Here is a 16,215-nt window from a genome sequence, read left to right on the forward strand (position 1 = left end):
ATTGTCGCCATGACCTAATCCAATGGAGAACTATTATCTGTTTGTCAAGTCAATGGTCACCTTGGTCTCCAGTACCTCAAAGAATCACACACACACACACAAAATATCAGAGTTTAAAGGATGTCAAAATTCATTTAGAGGTAGCCAGGAGACACTGTGGATAAAGCAGTGGGCCTGAAATCAGGAAGACCTGGGTTAAAATTTGCTGTTAGACACTTATAAAGCACGTGACTCTGGGCAAGTCACATAACTTCTTCTTGCCTCTCCTCAACTGTAAAATTGGGATAACAATAGCACCTGTCTCCTAGAGTTGTTGTGAAAGTAAAATGAGATAATTCTAAGGCATTTAGCACAGTTTCTGGCACTTAATAAATCTTTCCTTCCTTCCTTCCTTCCTTCCTTCCTTCCTTCCTTCCTTCCTTCCTTCCTTCCTTCCTTCCTTCCTTCCTTCCTTCCTTCTAAATATACCAGACAAATGGTCATTAAATTCTACTTGAAAGCCACTAGCAAAAGGGAACTCACTACCTCCTGAAACCGCCCATTTCACTTTGAGATAGCCTTAATTAAAGCAATTTTGCATTACATTAAGTTAAAATCTGCCTCTTTGAAAGTCCTTGCCATTGATTCTAGTTCTGACTCCCTAGGGCTAATAGACCTTCTTCCAGCTGGACAGATCACCTGCAAATGTGAAAGAATCAATTAATCAGCACCTACTAAGCTCTTCAAGACCATTTTCTTCCTTAACTCTGACTCCTCAAGTCTTCTCTTTTCCAGGTTAAACATTCCCATTTCCATCTGGTCCTCAGAGGGCATGGTTTCCAGTTCTTTCACAATCTTCGCTATCCTCCTCTGGACATGTTATACTTTATTAACGTTCTCCCTCACATATGGTAATCATATTTTAACATGGCACCCCAGCTGGGACACAATGTAGAGTGTAACAGGAGTCACCTTCCTGATTCTACACCTATTGCTTGATTAAGGGTTATTACATCTATCTTTGTAGCACAGTACCTGACACATAGTGTTTATTTGGTAACATCACATCGCTAACTCATATTGAGTTTGTAAGACCCTCCATTATTGCCAGTTACTGTGGTCTAGTCCTATCTCTGTCAGCCTGTATTTCTTTCTTTTTTTTCCCCCAGCCTATATTTCCACAGTTGATTTTTTGAACCCAAGTGTAGAACTTTACATTTATTTCTATTAAATTCCATCTAAATAGTTTGGGTCCCTCTGTGGGGATCTTTATAGATGAACCCATTTACTAACTCTCTTTGTGCAGGTAGGTTTTTAGACTCATACAATATTAGAACTGGAAGGGACTTTTTAATATCTTTCATCTTTTTTTTTTTTTTTTTGGTGGGGCAATGAGAGTTCAGTGACTTGCCCAGAGTCACATAGCTAGTAAGTGCCAAGTGCCTGAGGTTGGATTTGAACTCAGGTACTTCTGAATCCAGGGCTCCATCCACTGCGCCATCTGGCTGCCCCCTAATATCCTTCATCTTATAAATGAGGCCCAAAGATTTCAAGTGGTTTCCACTGGTAGTTAAAGACATAATTCAGGTACTTTAGATTCCCAGGCTAATACTTCCATAATACTCAAGATTTTTTTTTTTTTCAGGCAATGAGGGTTAAGTGACTTGCCCAGGGTCACACAGCTAGTAAGTGTCAAGTGTCTGAGGCCGGATTTGAACTCAGGTCCTCCTGAATCCAGGGCCAGTGCTTTATCCACTGCGACACCTAGCTGCCCCTAATACTTCCATAATAGCAAACTTCCTTCTTTCCCTCTCCCAACATCCCCAAACCCTTATCTTCCATAACTGACCTTCAGCCTCATATCCCGGGCATGCCGCTCTAGCTCCTTCCGGAAGTCCTCTCGCCCAAGCTTCTCCACATCCAGGATAGAGTGTTTCCACTCAATCTGCTCCACGCTATGGGGATCGTGAGAGACACACTGACCAAGCTTCACCTTCTTCAGGACATGCCAACAGCGTTGGTAGGCAGCCTCATAATCCAGGACCAGCTCACTGAGTGTGCGGAAAGTGGGAGGCTTGTACATGAGGTCCTCACGGCGGCTCATGCCTAGCGCTCCATAGCGACCCCCAAAGTTCACCCCCAGCACGATATGCCGGAAGTAATTCCCTGAGAAGTGGGTTTTGAAGCTGATGGGGAACCGCTCCAGTGTGGGCATGCTGTTGGTGAGGTAACTGGTCGCGCCAATCCTGCTCAGGAAAACAACCAAAGAGGAGCCAGCCACCCAGTTGTAGTACATTACCCAGTGAACCAGGTAGATTTCCCAAGATGCTACTGCTACTTAATAGAAACTCTCCAGATGGGGCTTTCAGTAATTTATGATGTTGAGTCTCAGATCCTTCCAGGGTAACAACCCCTCTGTTTTTGCTGCCTTGTCTCCAAGGTAAGGGATTGATGGCAGTGAGTGAAGATGGAGGGATCCTAGCCCTGCTGATCTATCTAGGCCATGGGCTTACTAAAGTGTTCTGGAGCTCAGCACTTCGTCCCTCTTTTCACCTAAAGTGTTTTTTTCAGTTAGTAGGATGTAGGGGGCTGCTAGATGGCACAGTGGATAGAATGCTGGGCCTGAGATCCAATTCATCTTTGAGTTTAAATCTTGCCTCAGATACTAACTAGCTGTATGACCCTGGGCAAGTCACTTAACCCTGTTTGCCTCAGTCTGTACATCTGTAGAATCAACTAGAGAAGGAAATGGCAAGCCACTCTAGTATTTTTGCCAAGAAAACCCCAAATGGGGTCATGAAGGGTCGGACATGACTGAAACAACTGAACAAGAAATAGGATGGAATTGGAGATTTCCATCTAGTACAAAGTACCCCAAAGAACCCTCAGGAATGCCTAAATGCCCTGTAAGGTAGTCTAATGAGCACACATAAAACCTAGAGAGTAGCGGCTTGCTTTGATCAGATTCAAATCTCAAAGTGGGCACTTATACCCAAAAGGGGGGGGTCAAACCCTTTGTTCTTGGTAACCAAGCTCTGTAGTTTTTTTTTTTTTTTTGGTGAGGCAATTGGGGTTAAGTGACTTGCCCAGGGTCACACAGCTAGTAAGTGTTAAGTGTCTGAGGCTGGATTTGAACTCAGGTACTCCTGACTCCAGAGCCAGTGCTCTATCCACTGCGCCACCTAGCTGCCCCCAAGCTCTGTAGTTTTATTCTTTCTGTGGAAGTGAATCTGGTGCCTGGGGGAAGCTGTCAGTTGTGGACCTGAAATTCTCAGAGTTACTTTATTTCCCACTACTCTCAATATTCAGAGACAACACGACTCAGGAGAGGGTGCTGGGGTTGGGGGTCAGGAAGACCTGAGTTCAAATCCTGCCTCTGATGCTGACTAGACCTGTAACTCTGGCCTTAATGTATATACACTTGATATGCAGCTCAGGTGACTCCTGAGGATTCAACAGAATGATATATAATCTCTGTTGGTAGAGGGAGCCCCCTATAATGATGAAATCATGGAGTCTTCTCATAGTCATATACAAAAGCCTTTAGCCAGGGGCAGCCCATTTTATACAGTTCCTCAAAATGTACTTTTTAGACATGAGTCTACCCCTTTGGGGAAAAGGCTTCATGATGAATGAGCAAATTTTTATACCCGTGGATTGGACAGTGATAATTCCTAACCCTATTTTATTAATTACAGTAGGAAAAGAGGCAGCACCGTATAGGGCAGGAATGTCAAACATGTGACCCAGGGGTGCGTGTGGCCCACAACATTTCTGAGTGTGGTCCAAACCAGATTAAAGTGTATTGTGTGTCAACGTATTAATAAAGAAGAAATATATAAACATGTGTGGTTTTCTGAGTCAACATGTGGCCTGCAAGGACTTTTACATATGGTTTTTAAAGACCCCTATTTCTATTTGAATTTGATGGCACTGGTAGAGTGGATAGAACAGTAGACTTGGAGCCAGGAAGACCTGGGTTCAAAAACTGCCTCAAACAATTGTTCCAGGTATGTCATCTGTAAAATGGGGGTGGGGTCTAGCTTTACCAGCTTCTAAGGTCTCTTCCCGCTTTAAATCTATGATCCTATAAGAGGAGAGGAGAGGAGAAGAGAGAGGAGAGAAGAGGAGAGGAGAAAAAAGAGAGGAGAGGAGGAGAATATGACTGGTCTGAGAAAGAGATAAAATGAAAAGTCACCAATTCTTGATTTCCTGTTTTTTCCCCCAGTTCTTTGAATCACCGAGTCCATGATTCCTACCTCTGACCAATACAAATTCTATTCTTCTGTCTTCTAACTCTCTTTTAAATGGTGAATAGTTAGTGAAGATGAGCTTCTGGGTCAGGTAGTATACTACTACTACTACTACACACATCACTCATGAACATGCACACACATACACACTCACATGCATGTGGATGTGTGAACAATACATACACCACATCCCCTTTGGGCTGTGGCTGGCACAGTTGCCCCTCCCTGTGCATCCATCCCATAGTTTCTTTTTCCTAAAGGCCCCTTACAGTTTACAATTCAATGGTAAAGCGCCAAGGGTTAGCCTGTGATGTAAGAGATGCAGGTTTCACTCAGCCATAGTCTACAGACCCAGAGATCATTTCGCTCTTGGACCAAACATACATGGGGGAGGAGCTTGAATAGAAATACAGAATTTTTGGAAATGAAAAAGTCCTTAGATATCTGGCACAAGCCCCTTATTTTACAGATGAAGAAACAGAGATCCAGAGAGGAAAGGAACTTGCCTAAAGTCACATGTAGTGGGGGGCAGAGCCAAGACTAGTCCCTGGCATTCCTGATTTGTTACCAGAGCTCTTTCCACCATGCCAAAAGCAGGCTTTGGGAGAAGAAAAGGCAGAGCAGTGATAGGAGAGAAGGTCATGGAGTGAGGAGAAAGGATACATTCCCAGGATCACAGCTTCTAGGCATTTGATTGGCAGAGCCTCTTTGGTCATCTCCTTAGCCAGGTCCATCAGCCTGTGGGAAAAGAGGGAGGGTCAGACCCAGGCAGAAAGCTTCATCAGTTATCCTTGGACCCAGAGGAGGACACTGCTGAGGGAGAAGGTGGAAGTAAGGGAAGCTGACATGGGTAAGAGGGAAAGAAGAAGGGTAAGCAACAAGAAAACCAAATTAAAACAAACTATTGCTTTCTTGGCTGATTCCGCTTTGGCCTGGCATGCCTTGTTTATCCATCCTCTCCCTTGTGAAAGAGGAGAAAGGGCTACTTTTTAGAGATGGATGGGGAATGAGAGAAAAAGAGAAAAGGGAGAAGATTTCGAGTGATAACAAAGAAGGGGAGAAGCTGCTCCCTCTCTCCCTGTGTTACACATCTTCTGCTATAATACAAAGTCCTCTCTCCCTACCCTCCCTGAGGACTCCCGAGGAAGGAGTGCAGCAAGGGCAGGTAGGCCAGTGATCAGCATCCTCCTTCTTTCTATCCCTTCACTCACCCTCATGAGGCTAATAGGAATTAGCAGAGGGTAAAAGCCCCCACCTTAGATGGGTAGCCATTCAGGGAGGCAGCAGTAAGGCAGGAAAAATCTATTATGCTTTTTCCCAAGGCCTCAGAATTGACCTCTTCTCTTTTAATAAATGTATCCCAAACGGACCAAACCAGTCAGTTTACTCCAGGGGAAAAGGGAGTGAAGGCAGGAACATTTAAGCCCTACTGACCCAATAATGGTTTGTCCAAGTAGCATGTAACTGGGAACAATCACTAGTCTGCAACTGGTTCCATGCCCTGTTGTCCTTCAATAACAATTTTAGACAGTCTAAACTCAGTTAACTCCAAGCCCCATTGTTCCTAGGCTCTTGTGTTTGGAATTCAAGGGGTTTTATTAGATTTTAGTTCTAAAGCAACTTGGATGCCTTCTTCCAGTTGATCAGACCTATCTCATCATACTAGGCCCCTAGGAACGCAGAATCAAACTATTTCTTTCACAAAAAATGGGAACAGGGCATTCTTCAACACTTATCAGGTAATTCACTGAGAAATGACAACCCAGCCTACTCATAATAGGTACCAATCTTGAAATCTTCTCCAGGGTGTCCTCACTCGGTACCAGCCTCTCATTAGATATCGGTAGGCTTGGACATGAGAAGGGAGTGGAGGGGAAGGAAAGATAAGCAGGCATAGACTCTGTCAAATAGATTCCATTTCCTTCTAGAGCAGGAGTTATTACCCTGGTTTTAGAATATGGACCCTTTTGCTAGTCTGATGAAGGCTGTGGGTCCCTTCTAAGAACAGTTTTCAAAAGCATAAAATAAAGTAAAAAAGGAGTTTAACAAAAGGATTACAAAGACAATTATATTGAAATTCCATCATTGAAATGTTAAAAAAAAGTCCAGGGGGCAGCTAGGTGGCGCAGTGGATAAAACACCGGCCCTGGATTCAGAAGTTCCTGAGTTCAAAACTGGCCTCAGACACTTGACACTTACTAGCTGTCTGATCCTGGGCAAGTCACTTAACCCGCATTGCCCCGCAAAAAAAAAAAAAAAAAAGTCCACAGACCATACGTTAAGGTTTTATGCAGAAAAAGGACTATGGAATCTGAATACAGATCAAAGTACACTATTTTCACTTTATTTGTTGTTATTTTTTCTTATGGTTTCCCCCTTTTGTTCTGATTCTTCTTTTACAACATGACTAATATGGAAAAATGTATAACATGATTATATATACATATTCATACACATATACACATATATGTATGTGTATGTGTATATGTATATATACATACACACGTTTTTATATACACACCTATATCTGATTGCTTACCATCTTGGGAAGGGGGCAAAGAAGGGAAGGAGGGAGAAAAATTTGGAACTCAGAATCTTACAAAAATGAATGTTGAAAACAATCCTTACATGTAATTGGAAAATAAAATAAAATACAACTTATAAAGAACCTCTGATTTACAGCTTCTGCTAAAGTAACAGAGTCCTCCCTAGGGCACAGGAGGACTGCTTCTTGCCCCTTGGTTTAGGGTCTTGATAGTGACTCGAAGAGGAAGACTACAGGGGGTAGCTTCTCCATTGGGTGATTAAAACAAAGATCTGATATATACATACGCAAGTGCATATATGTGTGTGTATGTGTGTGTATACACTCCTAAGGCACATGTTGACTTCCATTGCCTAGCATTACAATATAACTCTTCATAGCCTTCCTCTAACCTATCTTTCCAGCTATATTGCAGACTTCCACCTTTTACCTACTGTAGATTATAGCCACACTGGACTACTCATTGCTTACTTATCTTGTTCTTCCCTGTCCCACCTGTTTTTAAGCAGATTACCTCTGCCTCACCTGCCAGAATGGACTCTTGATATCTTTCCACTTCTTCAAGGTTCTACTCAGGTGCTGTCTCCTCCATGAAACCTCACTTGAACCTCTTGGTTAGAAGTCATACATTCTTCCTACAATCTTTCAGGCCACTCTTTATCTTTTATTTTTTTTAATCATTGTTTATCTTTTAGAGTATAAACCCTTTGAGGGCAGGGACTGTGTAATTTTTTCCCTTTTTATAACTTCATCACATGATCAATTTAGTTAACCATTAATCCCATTCCTTGTGTCCCATCCCCCAAAGCAAGAAGGTAGAATGGCTCCATTCCAGACAGTATTCCCCTTTCTGTGGATTCATTTTCTCTTCAAGGCTGCCCTTGATTTTCATTTAACTTAAGTCCATTTGTATGAAGGCCCTGCCCCCATCATGGATGACCTTATCTTCTTCCAGGAATGGCCTGATACATACCTATTGAAAAGCATAGCTGCCCAGGAATGTAGGGGGCATTGTCTTGTTCAGTGGGTAACAGTTCTGATTAGAACAGTGGATGGAGGCACTTACCCAGTCAGAGGTCTGCTCTTCTTAATTTCAAAGAACTGTGTTCCTGTATGATTGTACCTGGAGGTAAAAGGTTAAGGAATCCAAGTGATGGGCTTCCATCTCCACTGTCATCCATTTTGTTTCATATTTTATTTGGCTTCCCCTAGAAGGGAATAGAAATCAAGGATGGGAATGCCAGCTTGTCTCTTAGACACATCTGTCCTTCTGCCATGGGCATAACTAATTTTTAAAACTCTTTTTTTTTAAGTGAGGCAATTGGGGTTAAGTGACTTGCCCAGGGTCACACAGCTAGTAAGTGTTAAGTGTCTGAGGCTGGATTTGAACTCAGGTCCTCCTGACTCCAGGGCCAGTGCTCTATCCACTGCGCCACCTAGCTGCCCCTTAAACCTCTTTTACAAGGACTGAGTAGTCAAATCAATGTTACCTTTGCCACTGTGAAAAGCACAACAATCCATTACATTATGGTTCTACTCAAGAGTCCCTGAGATTCTGAGTGGTAGTCAGTGTAGTAAAAGCTCCTTTCTCTGACCACCACTCCCTACTCCCTCATAACCATCCATAGCAACATCCCTCCAGTGTCCCCATCCCATTCTTCCCCATCTTTCCATTTTGCTATTTGGTGCCTGTGTTTTATTGTTAAACTCCTCTTCCTATTAGGTCTATGCTTTTTTGTGGGGCAATGAATGAGGGTTAAGTGACTTGCCCAGGGTCATACAGCTAGTAAGTGTCAAGTGGCTGAGGCTGGATTTGAACTCAGGTCCTCCTGAATCCAAGGCCAGTGATTTATCCACTGTGCCACCTAGCTGCCCCTCTATGCTTTATTTTTCAAAGTTACTTTGTGTATAGTTGATACATAAAGTTTCTATAAACATAATATCTATATGTTATTTCTCTCTAATAGAATGTAAGCTCATGAAAGGAAGGGTTTGTTTGGCTTTATCCTTGTATCTAGGGGTGTGCTGGTAGACAGCTCAAACCAGCAGAGCTGATAAATGTTGTATGAGCATTTACACCTTGGAAATCTGCAAATGCTATGGACCAGGGCTTGATAGACTATTTTGGTTTTTGTCTAGACTATAGAAAGTGATGGACAAAATGTTAATAACAGATTGAACATAAAAATGTGTCATGCAAGCATACTGCTCTTTGGATCCCCAGAGCCTAGCACAGTGACTGTAAACAGTAGGAGCTTAATAAATACTTCTTAAATTGCACTGAGTTAGGATTTCCCCTGTATGGTCAGTTTTTTCCATAACACTGGGGAATCCAAAGTCTGTAAGGTATCTCAAGAGACATCCAAAATTTGAATTCTTCCAGAAATAGGGTAAGGGAACAAACATTAATAGGGCCTACTGTGTTCTAGGTAAAATAAGTAAGACAGGAAGAGTTTAGGTGAATTTCCTAGTGTCCCACAGCTAGTGTCTGAGGCTGGATTTGAACTCAGGTCTTCTGACTCCACTGGGCCCAGAAGGAGAAGGGGAAGGGAAGAAATACTTAATAAGCACCTGTTATGTTCCAGGCACTATGCTAAATGCCTTACAATTATCATCCCATTTAATCCACTACAAAATGGGATGAAACAAACTGCTTTCCAATCCAAACTGCTTTCCCTCCTTGACAAGGGCTCAACTTCCATCTCAGGGTAAGGCAATAGATAGTGGTGCCTTCTTTTGGATAGGCTTGGGTGATCCCAGTGAAAGAACATGAGACACACTACTCAGTGTGGCAAAGGATACTGCAGCTCCCTGATATAACGCTGTATGGCTTCCAGGCGCTCAGGGATAGATGTGGACGGCTGGAATGTAGGCACACTTGGTATGGGAGTCTGGGGAAACAAAAGAAATGAAATCCTTGTTACAAGGAGTGAGGAAGCCAGGCTTGATTTCAGGAGAAAGTACAAAACAAGTGAAATTGATCTCTTTCATCCCACCACTCAATCTCCTCTTTGTCCTTATTTCCTTTGGTGCTGTCGACTGATTCCCCCCTACCTCCTGCTAAATAGATACCTTCCCTCTCTCCCCCATAGCATCACATCCACTCCTACCTACTTTGGGCAGAGTCTCTTTCCCCAAGTTTCAACTATCAATAACTGGGACTCATGTGGAACAAAACATTGACTTGGTTTGAAGAACATTTGAATTTCAGTTTTGCTTTGATTAAATAGTTTTAGAAATAAACATGTTTGGGTATAGTTTAAACTGGTTCACTGGGATTTAAAAAATCTTTTGCTGGGTTCTTGCTATTTTGTAGAAATTTAATATCTGGATTCAGAAAGCACAAGAGAAACAACACAGCAGAGAGGATTAGAGAGACAGCCTTGGAGTTAGAAACACCTAAACTCAAATCCCACTTCTGACCCAGAGTAGTTATGAGGCAAGTCACTAGGCCTCTGTGCCTTAGGCAACTCTCTAGCTTTATAAATTACAAACCAGTTGTGGTTCAGCATTGGGAGATGGACTTTTGTTCCTTACTGGATTCATCTTCCTTCTTCCTCACCCCCCTGGGACCTAAAACAGTAAAATTTGCTCTGTGTTTGAGTATAGCTACATTAAAATATATTTGCTCTATATAGCATGCTCTCTGAGACCTGCCCTGTGCCAGATGACAGTCTGCTAATTTATCTGATGAACAAATTCATGCTCTTGTGTCAGTGGGAATGAATTGATTAATTTGTTATCCCCTCCCAGGTAACATTATATTAGGTGTTTTCTGGAGGTATAATACATCAATCCAAAGCAATAACTAATGGTGAGAATATTTGATATCCTAGTAGACTGAGAGCTGGAGAAAAGGGAGGGAGATGTGTTTTGGTCAGACACGTGTTTCTGTGGCCTCAAAAGACAGATCATCCCTACTTTTCACATTATCTTTTGGCAGGACTGCCTATTATACCACTGATGTGGTTCATGGCATCTACAGGACACAGAGACCATGGCTAGGAAAATGAACCACTTGGCTCTATCAGTGACTGCTTCTATTTTTTCCAGTGCCTTGGTTCCAGCACTAAGTGTTGTAGGGAATAGGGGAAGAACCCTTCTCAGAAGGGGCATCCTACGCTATTCTAGCCCTGGAATCTCCCCTAGGAAGGAGTGCATGGTCTCTTGGGAATAGGCAGATGCTGCATTTAAAACAGGAAGAACAGGGTAGGAGTCCCTTTGATGGGTGAAAGAAGCTCATTGGAAGCTCAGGACTGACTCAGTGTGAGTCACAGGAAAGTGCTGTGCAGCAGACACAACAGGAAAGGTTAAGGTTGGGTCAGGTTTGACCACCAAATTAATTTGAATTCTATCCTTTCCACATTTCATGCTGAGGTCTTTCACTAGGGCAGGGAATGAAAATCTAAGCCTGCCTACTAGTAGATACTATTTGCAGTCAATGACTTCTCTCTGGGATTCCTTCTCCTTCCCCCAAAGCTTGAAGATCCACAATGTTTAATTTTATTTATTTATAATTTTAAAATTTATTACCCACAATTTTAAGGGGGAAAATGAAGTAGAAGTTGGGAAGCCTCTACAAAACACAGGTATTCTAACTGACCCCAACAGGGTACAGGCTTGCCAGACATCCCTTCTCATTGAGAGAATCTGATGTCCAGCTATAGCTTACACTAGGTAAGCTCTTTGAGCTCCCTTGCACCAATACAAGCATCATCCCGTATCATCCCTTGTATTCTTGGCTTCTCTACTTGTCAGACGATGCCCAGGCAGTCCTGGGCATCTCCTCTACCATGTAGTCTTTGCCAAATCCAAGACCATGGACCAGCAGAATTCCTGGATTTTCAGGACCAGACCCTGTGGCTCCATGTAGGAGAACTAATGACTTCTGAGTGATTTCTAGATACAACGTATCTAGAAAAAGGGGAATTGTAAGAAGAAACCTGAAGTAGGATGGGGGTATAAAAGAACCTAGAACATCCCATTTTTAGTTATTCTCTTCATCACAGACCTTGAAATAACTGGGGTTAGCCAGATGGAGGCTGGGCTTTAGCAGAGAAAGGGAAGTAAGCTGTGACACTCACAGAGGTTAGCAGATTTCTGCACTTCCTTCAATCTCTAACAGACACATGTGTAAAAAGCTTTTTTTTTTTTTTTTAAGTGAGGCAATTGGGGTTAAGTGACTTGCCCAGGGTCACACAGCTAGTAAGTGTTAAGTGTCTGAGGCTGGATTTAAACTCAGGTACTCCCGACTCCAGGGCCGGTGATCTATCCATTGCGCCACCTAGCTGCCCCTGTAAAAGCTTTAAAATGCAGGAGGGCTGGGACTCTAGAGCTATTGCGGAAATCCTGGCCTTCTGTCCTGTTCCCTCCCGGCCTCGGCTGTCCCTAGCAACAGATGTGGCTCCCCAAACAGATGACATCTCTGCTGGGGAGAAGCATACTCTGCTTTCTTTCCTCCCTTTCCCCACTGACATGGCTGATGTCATAAGTCAACAAAGCTGAAGATCTGGGGCCTTCCTTTCCCCATGCCAAGTGAGCTAAGGACCACAGTGGATCTGTCTTTTGTTATTCCAAATAAATACAATTTACATAATGGGACTGGGGGCTGGCAAGGTAGCAGAAGGAGGACCACCATGGCAGCCATCACCATCATCACCTTATGTTTATGTTGCATTTCATAGCTGTCAAAATGCTTTCACACACATCATCTCATTTAATTCTTAAAACACGTCTTCGAGTACAGCCAGACAAAAGGATTTGGTGCTGGAACAAATTTTATACATCACCTAGTCTAATATGTTAATTTTATAGATAATAAGATAGGATTCTGGCTTGGGTACTAATCTTTTTTTTTTCTCCTTTTTGAAACTTATTTCTTTATCTTGAAAATGAAAGGTTAGAAGAGGGGATGATTGGAGTAGACCATCACTAAGGCTTTTCCAGTTCTATGAAAGGAACTCTGCCTAAGATTGTTGCTTGATTCCTCAGGGATCCCTAAGGAGAAATAGGAACCACTTCACAAAACTTTCTGTAGTCAGTCAAGTAGCCAGGCTTAGGAGCAGGAATGCACGAGCTCTTCCGCCCCCCCCCCCCCAGACCCTCTAAGCTATCCTGGTCCCAAATTCTCCTAGAAGCATGTTGACTCCAGTAGGACTCTCCCTTTGGATTTTCATATTCCAATATCACATAGTAAAGAGGTCCAGAAGTATATCTGTGAATGATCTGCAGAAACAGGAAAGATTCCCACTGGTACCGTCTCACTGACTCAGGCAAACATTTTCTTAGAACTGAGGAAGATTAGGAAGTCTACCTCACTTCTAATTCTTACTTAGCTGTGTGACCAGGGACAAGTCACTTACTCTTGGGCCCTCAGTTTCATCCTCTGTAAAGTAGAGATGATAACTCTAGTGCCTGCCTCTCTGCAGACTGTTGTGAGGTTCAAATGAGATAACCGAAAATCCTTCACAAACTTCAAGATGTCATATAAATTTCAGTTATGTATTTATTTTCCTTTCTATTTCTGATACCATCAATAATGTTCAAGAAATAAGACAGTAATGGGAAGGGGAAGGAGAGTTACCATCAGGGAAAGAAGGAAAACGAACCTCAAAGATTGATGGAGTCACAGTGTGGAGACTTATCTTAAGGCCATAACCACTTCCCCCATAATTTGATAGGGCTGTCCCTGATAATGTCTGGATACAAGATATTATGACTTGTTTATTATTTTTCTTGGAGGAAAACAGACCCATACTTCCCCACTACTAGATCAGGAAGAAGGTGAAGAAGCATTAACTTTTTTTCTTTTCTTTCTTTCTTTTTTTTTTTTTTTTTGCAGGGCAATGGGGGTTAAGTGACTTGCCCAGGGTCACACAGCTAGTAAGTGTCAAGTGTCTGAGGTCGGATTTGAACTCAGGTCCTTCTGAATCCAGGGCCGGTGATTTATCCACTGCACCATCTAGCTGCCCCCAAGAAGAATTAACTAATAGCCTCTAATTGACTGCTGGGCTGTTGGAGCTACCACAGATTCTTGGCAGGCCTAGGGACTTCCAAAAGATTATATTCCTTTAAAGATAAAACTAGAGTTAATAGTTAAAACACTATTTACAAATTATTACCCTTTCTAATTTAGTTTAAATCTATACATTTAAATACCATTTATTAATAATTTATTTGTTTTTTAATATTAAGTCATTTGCACTTAGTAGAACTTTTAAAAATCTCTGGAACACAGTGGTAGCATTACAGACTTTCCACTTAGAATGAGATTAAAATCACAGAATATTAGAACTGCAAGGGACTTTAGGGATCATTATTTCCTCTTCCTTCTCCTCCTCCTCCTCTTTCTCTTCTTCCTCCTTCTTTTTAGTGGAAAGTCTGTAATGCTACCACTTCAACCCCTCCATGATTTTATAAAAAAAAAAAAAACAATGCAGATCAGCAATGAGATGAAGACTGGCATCTCTTCTACACAAAGTCACAAAGGGGTTTCGATATTTAATAAATCCTTTATTTTTTGTTTTTAATTTACAATACCATAGCATCATGTAAGTATATGTAGGAAATAAATATGTATAGAAAATAAATACAATTAATTTTCAAAAAGTTATTAAAACATCAAACCCTTTTGTGACTTTGGACCCACCTTATATAACTTGTCTTTGAGAATTGCCTGGGACACTAATAAGTTAAATGACTTGTCCATGGTTTTATAACTAACACATTATAAGAGGCAGGATTTGAACCTAGATCTTCCAGAGGCTTAATTCACTACAGCAGGCTGTTTCTCTACTACTATTAGCATCAAACCCCCACAGCTGACTTTTTCTCTCTCAAACTTTCCCCTAGATAGATAATGATAACTAACATTTATTTAGTGCTTACTGTGTACCAGGGACTGTTCTAAGTGCTTTACAATAATTATCTCACTTGATCCCTACAACATCTCAGGAAGGTAGGAGTTATTATTATCCTATTTTACAAATGAGGAAACTGAGGCAGACAGAGGTTAAATGACTTGCCTGGGGGTCACATAGCTAGCAAGTATCTGAAGCCGGATTTGAACTTAGGTCTTCCTTTATCCACTGTGCTACCTAGATCGATAATTCCCTTTTGGCTAGGAGATGGGGAAGGAGATGTCTGTTTCCCATAGAGGGAAGGGCAGACACCAAAACCAAACCTAGGGCAATTTTACTTTGGTCTACAGTCTGTGCTTCCTTTCTATGTTCAAAAGTTGGGGATGGGAGGAGATTTAAATCCTTCTAACCCTCTCCAAAACTTCCTTTTAATGCTTTCTCTTCACCTTTCATCCAAAACCCAAATAAAAACAAACCGTCCCATTATAAACTCCAACAACCTAAGTAAGCTGCCCTTCTTATATTTGAAGAAAACATTACTAGCCAACCACCTGTAGAACAGACAAGTTCCTTGAGGGGAAGCACTGTTTTATCATTATCTTTGAATCACCAGACTAAAACAATGCCTTGCACAAAGCATGTACTTTTTTCTTTTTTGAGAGGCAATTGGGGTTAAAAGTGACTTGCCCAGGGTCACACAGCTAGTAAGTATCAAGTGTCTGAAGCTGGATTTGAACTCAGGTACTCCTGAATCCAGGGATGGTGCTCTATCCACTGCACCACCTAGCTGCCCATACGCATTCACTTTAAACGGTTGCTGAACTGAACTGCTGGTAACAACGATTTTTTCCAATGATGATGTTAAGTTTGTGCCAAGATATTTATATTCCATTCCCCAGTACCCTTTGTGATTAGTTTTATACCTCTGCTTAATGGTGGGCTGGAGTCGGGATATAGCTTAGGGCTATCTGTTCAAAACTTAGTCATTCACATGAGAATAGAATTTGCAGTTCCATTCCTAAAGCATTTGTCTGATGCTCAGAACTTCTCTCAATAAACTTCAGTGGCTCCCTATTGCCTCCAGGATCAAAGATAAAGCCCTTTGATTATTGTTTAGAGCTCTTTATAATCTGGCTCCTTCTTACTTTGCTAGTCCTATTACACAGTACTTCATGCCCTCTGTGATCTAGCCATTGTAGTCGGCTTTTCCTTTCTCATACATGGCACTGTCCTATCTCCATGCCTTTGCACCAGCTGTTCCCTGTGCCCAGAATGCCCTCAATCCCCAGATTTTCCTTAAGACTCACCTTAAGCACTATCTCCTCTAAGAGGTCTTTCCAGGTCCTCCTCAGGTGACAATGCCCTCCCTTCTAAGGTTACCTTCCATTGATTGTGCATTTATCTTTTTTTGGGGGTGTGAGTAAGGCAATTGGGGTTAAGTGACTTGCCCAGGGTCACACAGCTAGTAAGTGTTAAGTGTCTGAGGCCGGATTTGAACTCAGGTCCTCCTGACTCCAGGGCTGGTGCTCTATCCACTGCGCCACCTAGCTTCCCCGTACATTTATCTTTTATGTTCTCA

The 16,215-nt window shown here is 42.1% G+C and overlaps 1 protein-coding gene across 1 annotated transcript in view; it reads right to left on the minus strand.

Annotated features, from left to right (window-relative positions):
* The window catches only part of VASH1 (vasohibin 1), a 29,432-nt gene that overhangs the window by 9,613 nt on the left and 3,604 nt on the right, over nt 1-16,215 (minus strand). The window contains exons 2-5 of the mRNA XM_043987971.1: nt 9,580-9,668; nt 7,844-7,900; nt 4,896-4,970; nt 1,829-2,210 (exon numbers count right to left, since the gene is read on the minus strand). Of these exons, the coding sequence (XP_043843906.1) occupies nt 1,829-2,210; nt 4,896-4,970; nt 7,844-7,900; nt 9,580-9,668 (603 nt within the window). The remainder of the gene's footprint in view (nt 1-1,828; nt 2,211-4,895; nt 4,971-7,843; nt 7,901-9,579; nt 9,669-16,215) is intronic.

Source organism: Dromiciops gliroides, chromosome 2, assembly GCF_019393635.1.
Source record: "Dromiciops gliroides isolate mDroGli1 chromosome 2, mDroGli1.pri, whole genome shotgun sequence".
Classification (NCBI taxonomy): Eukaryota; Metazoa; Chordata; class Mammalia; order Microbiotheria; family Microbiotheriidae; genus Dromiciops; species Dromiciops gliroides.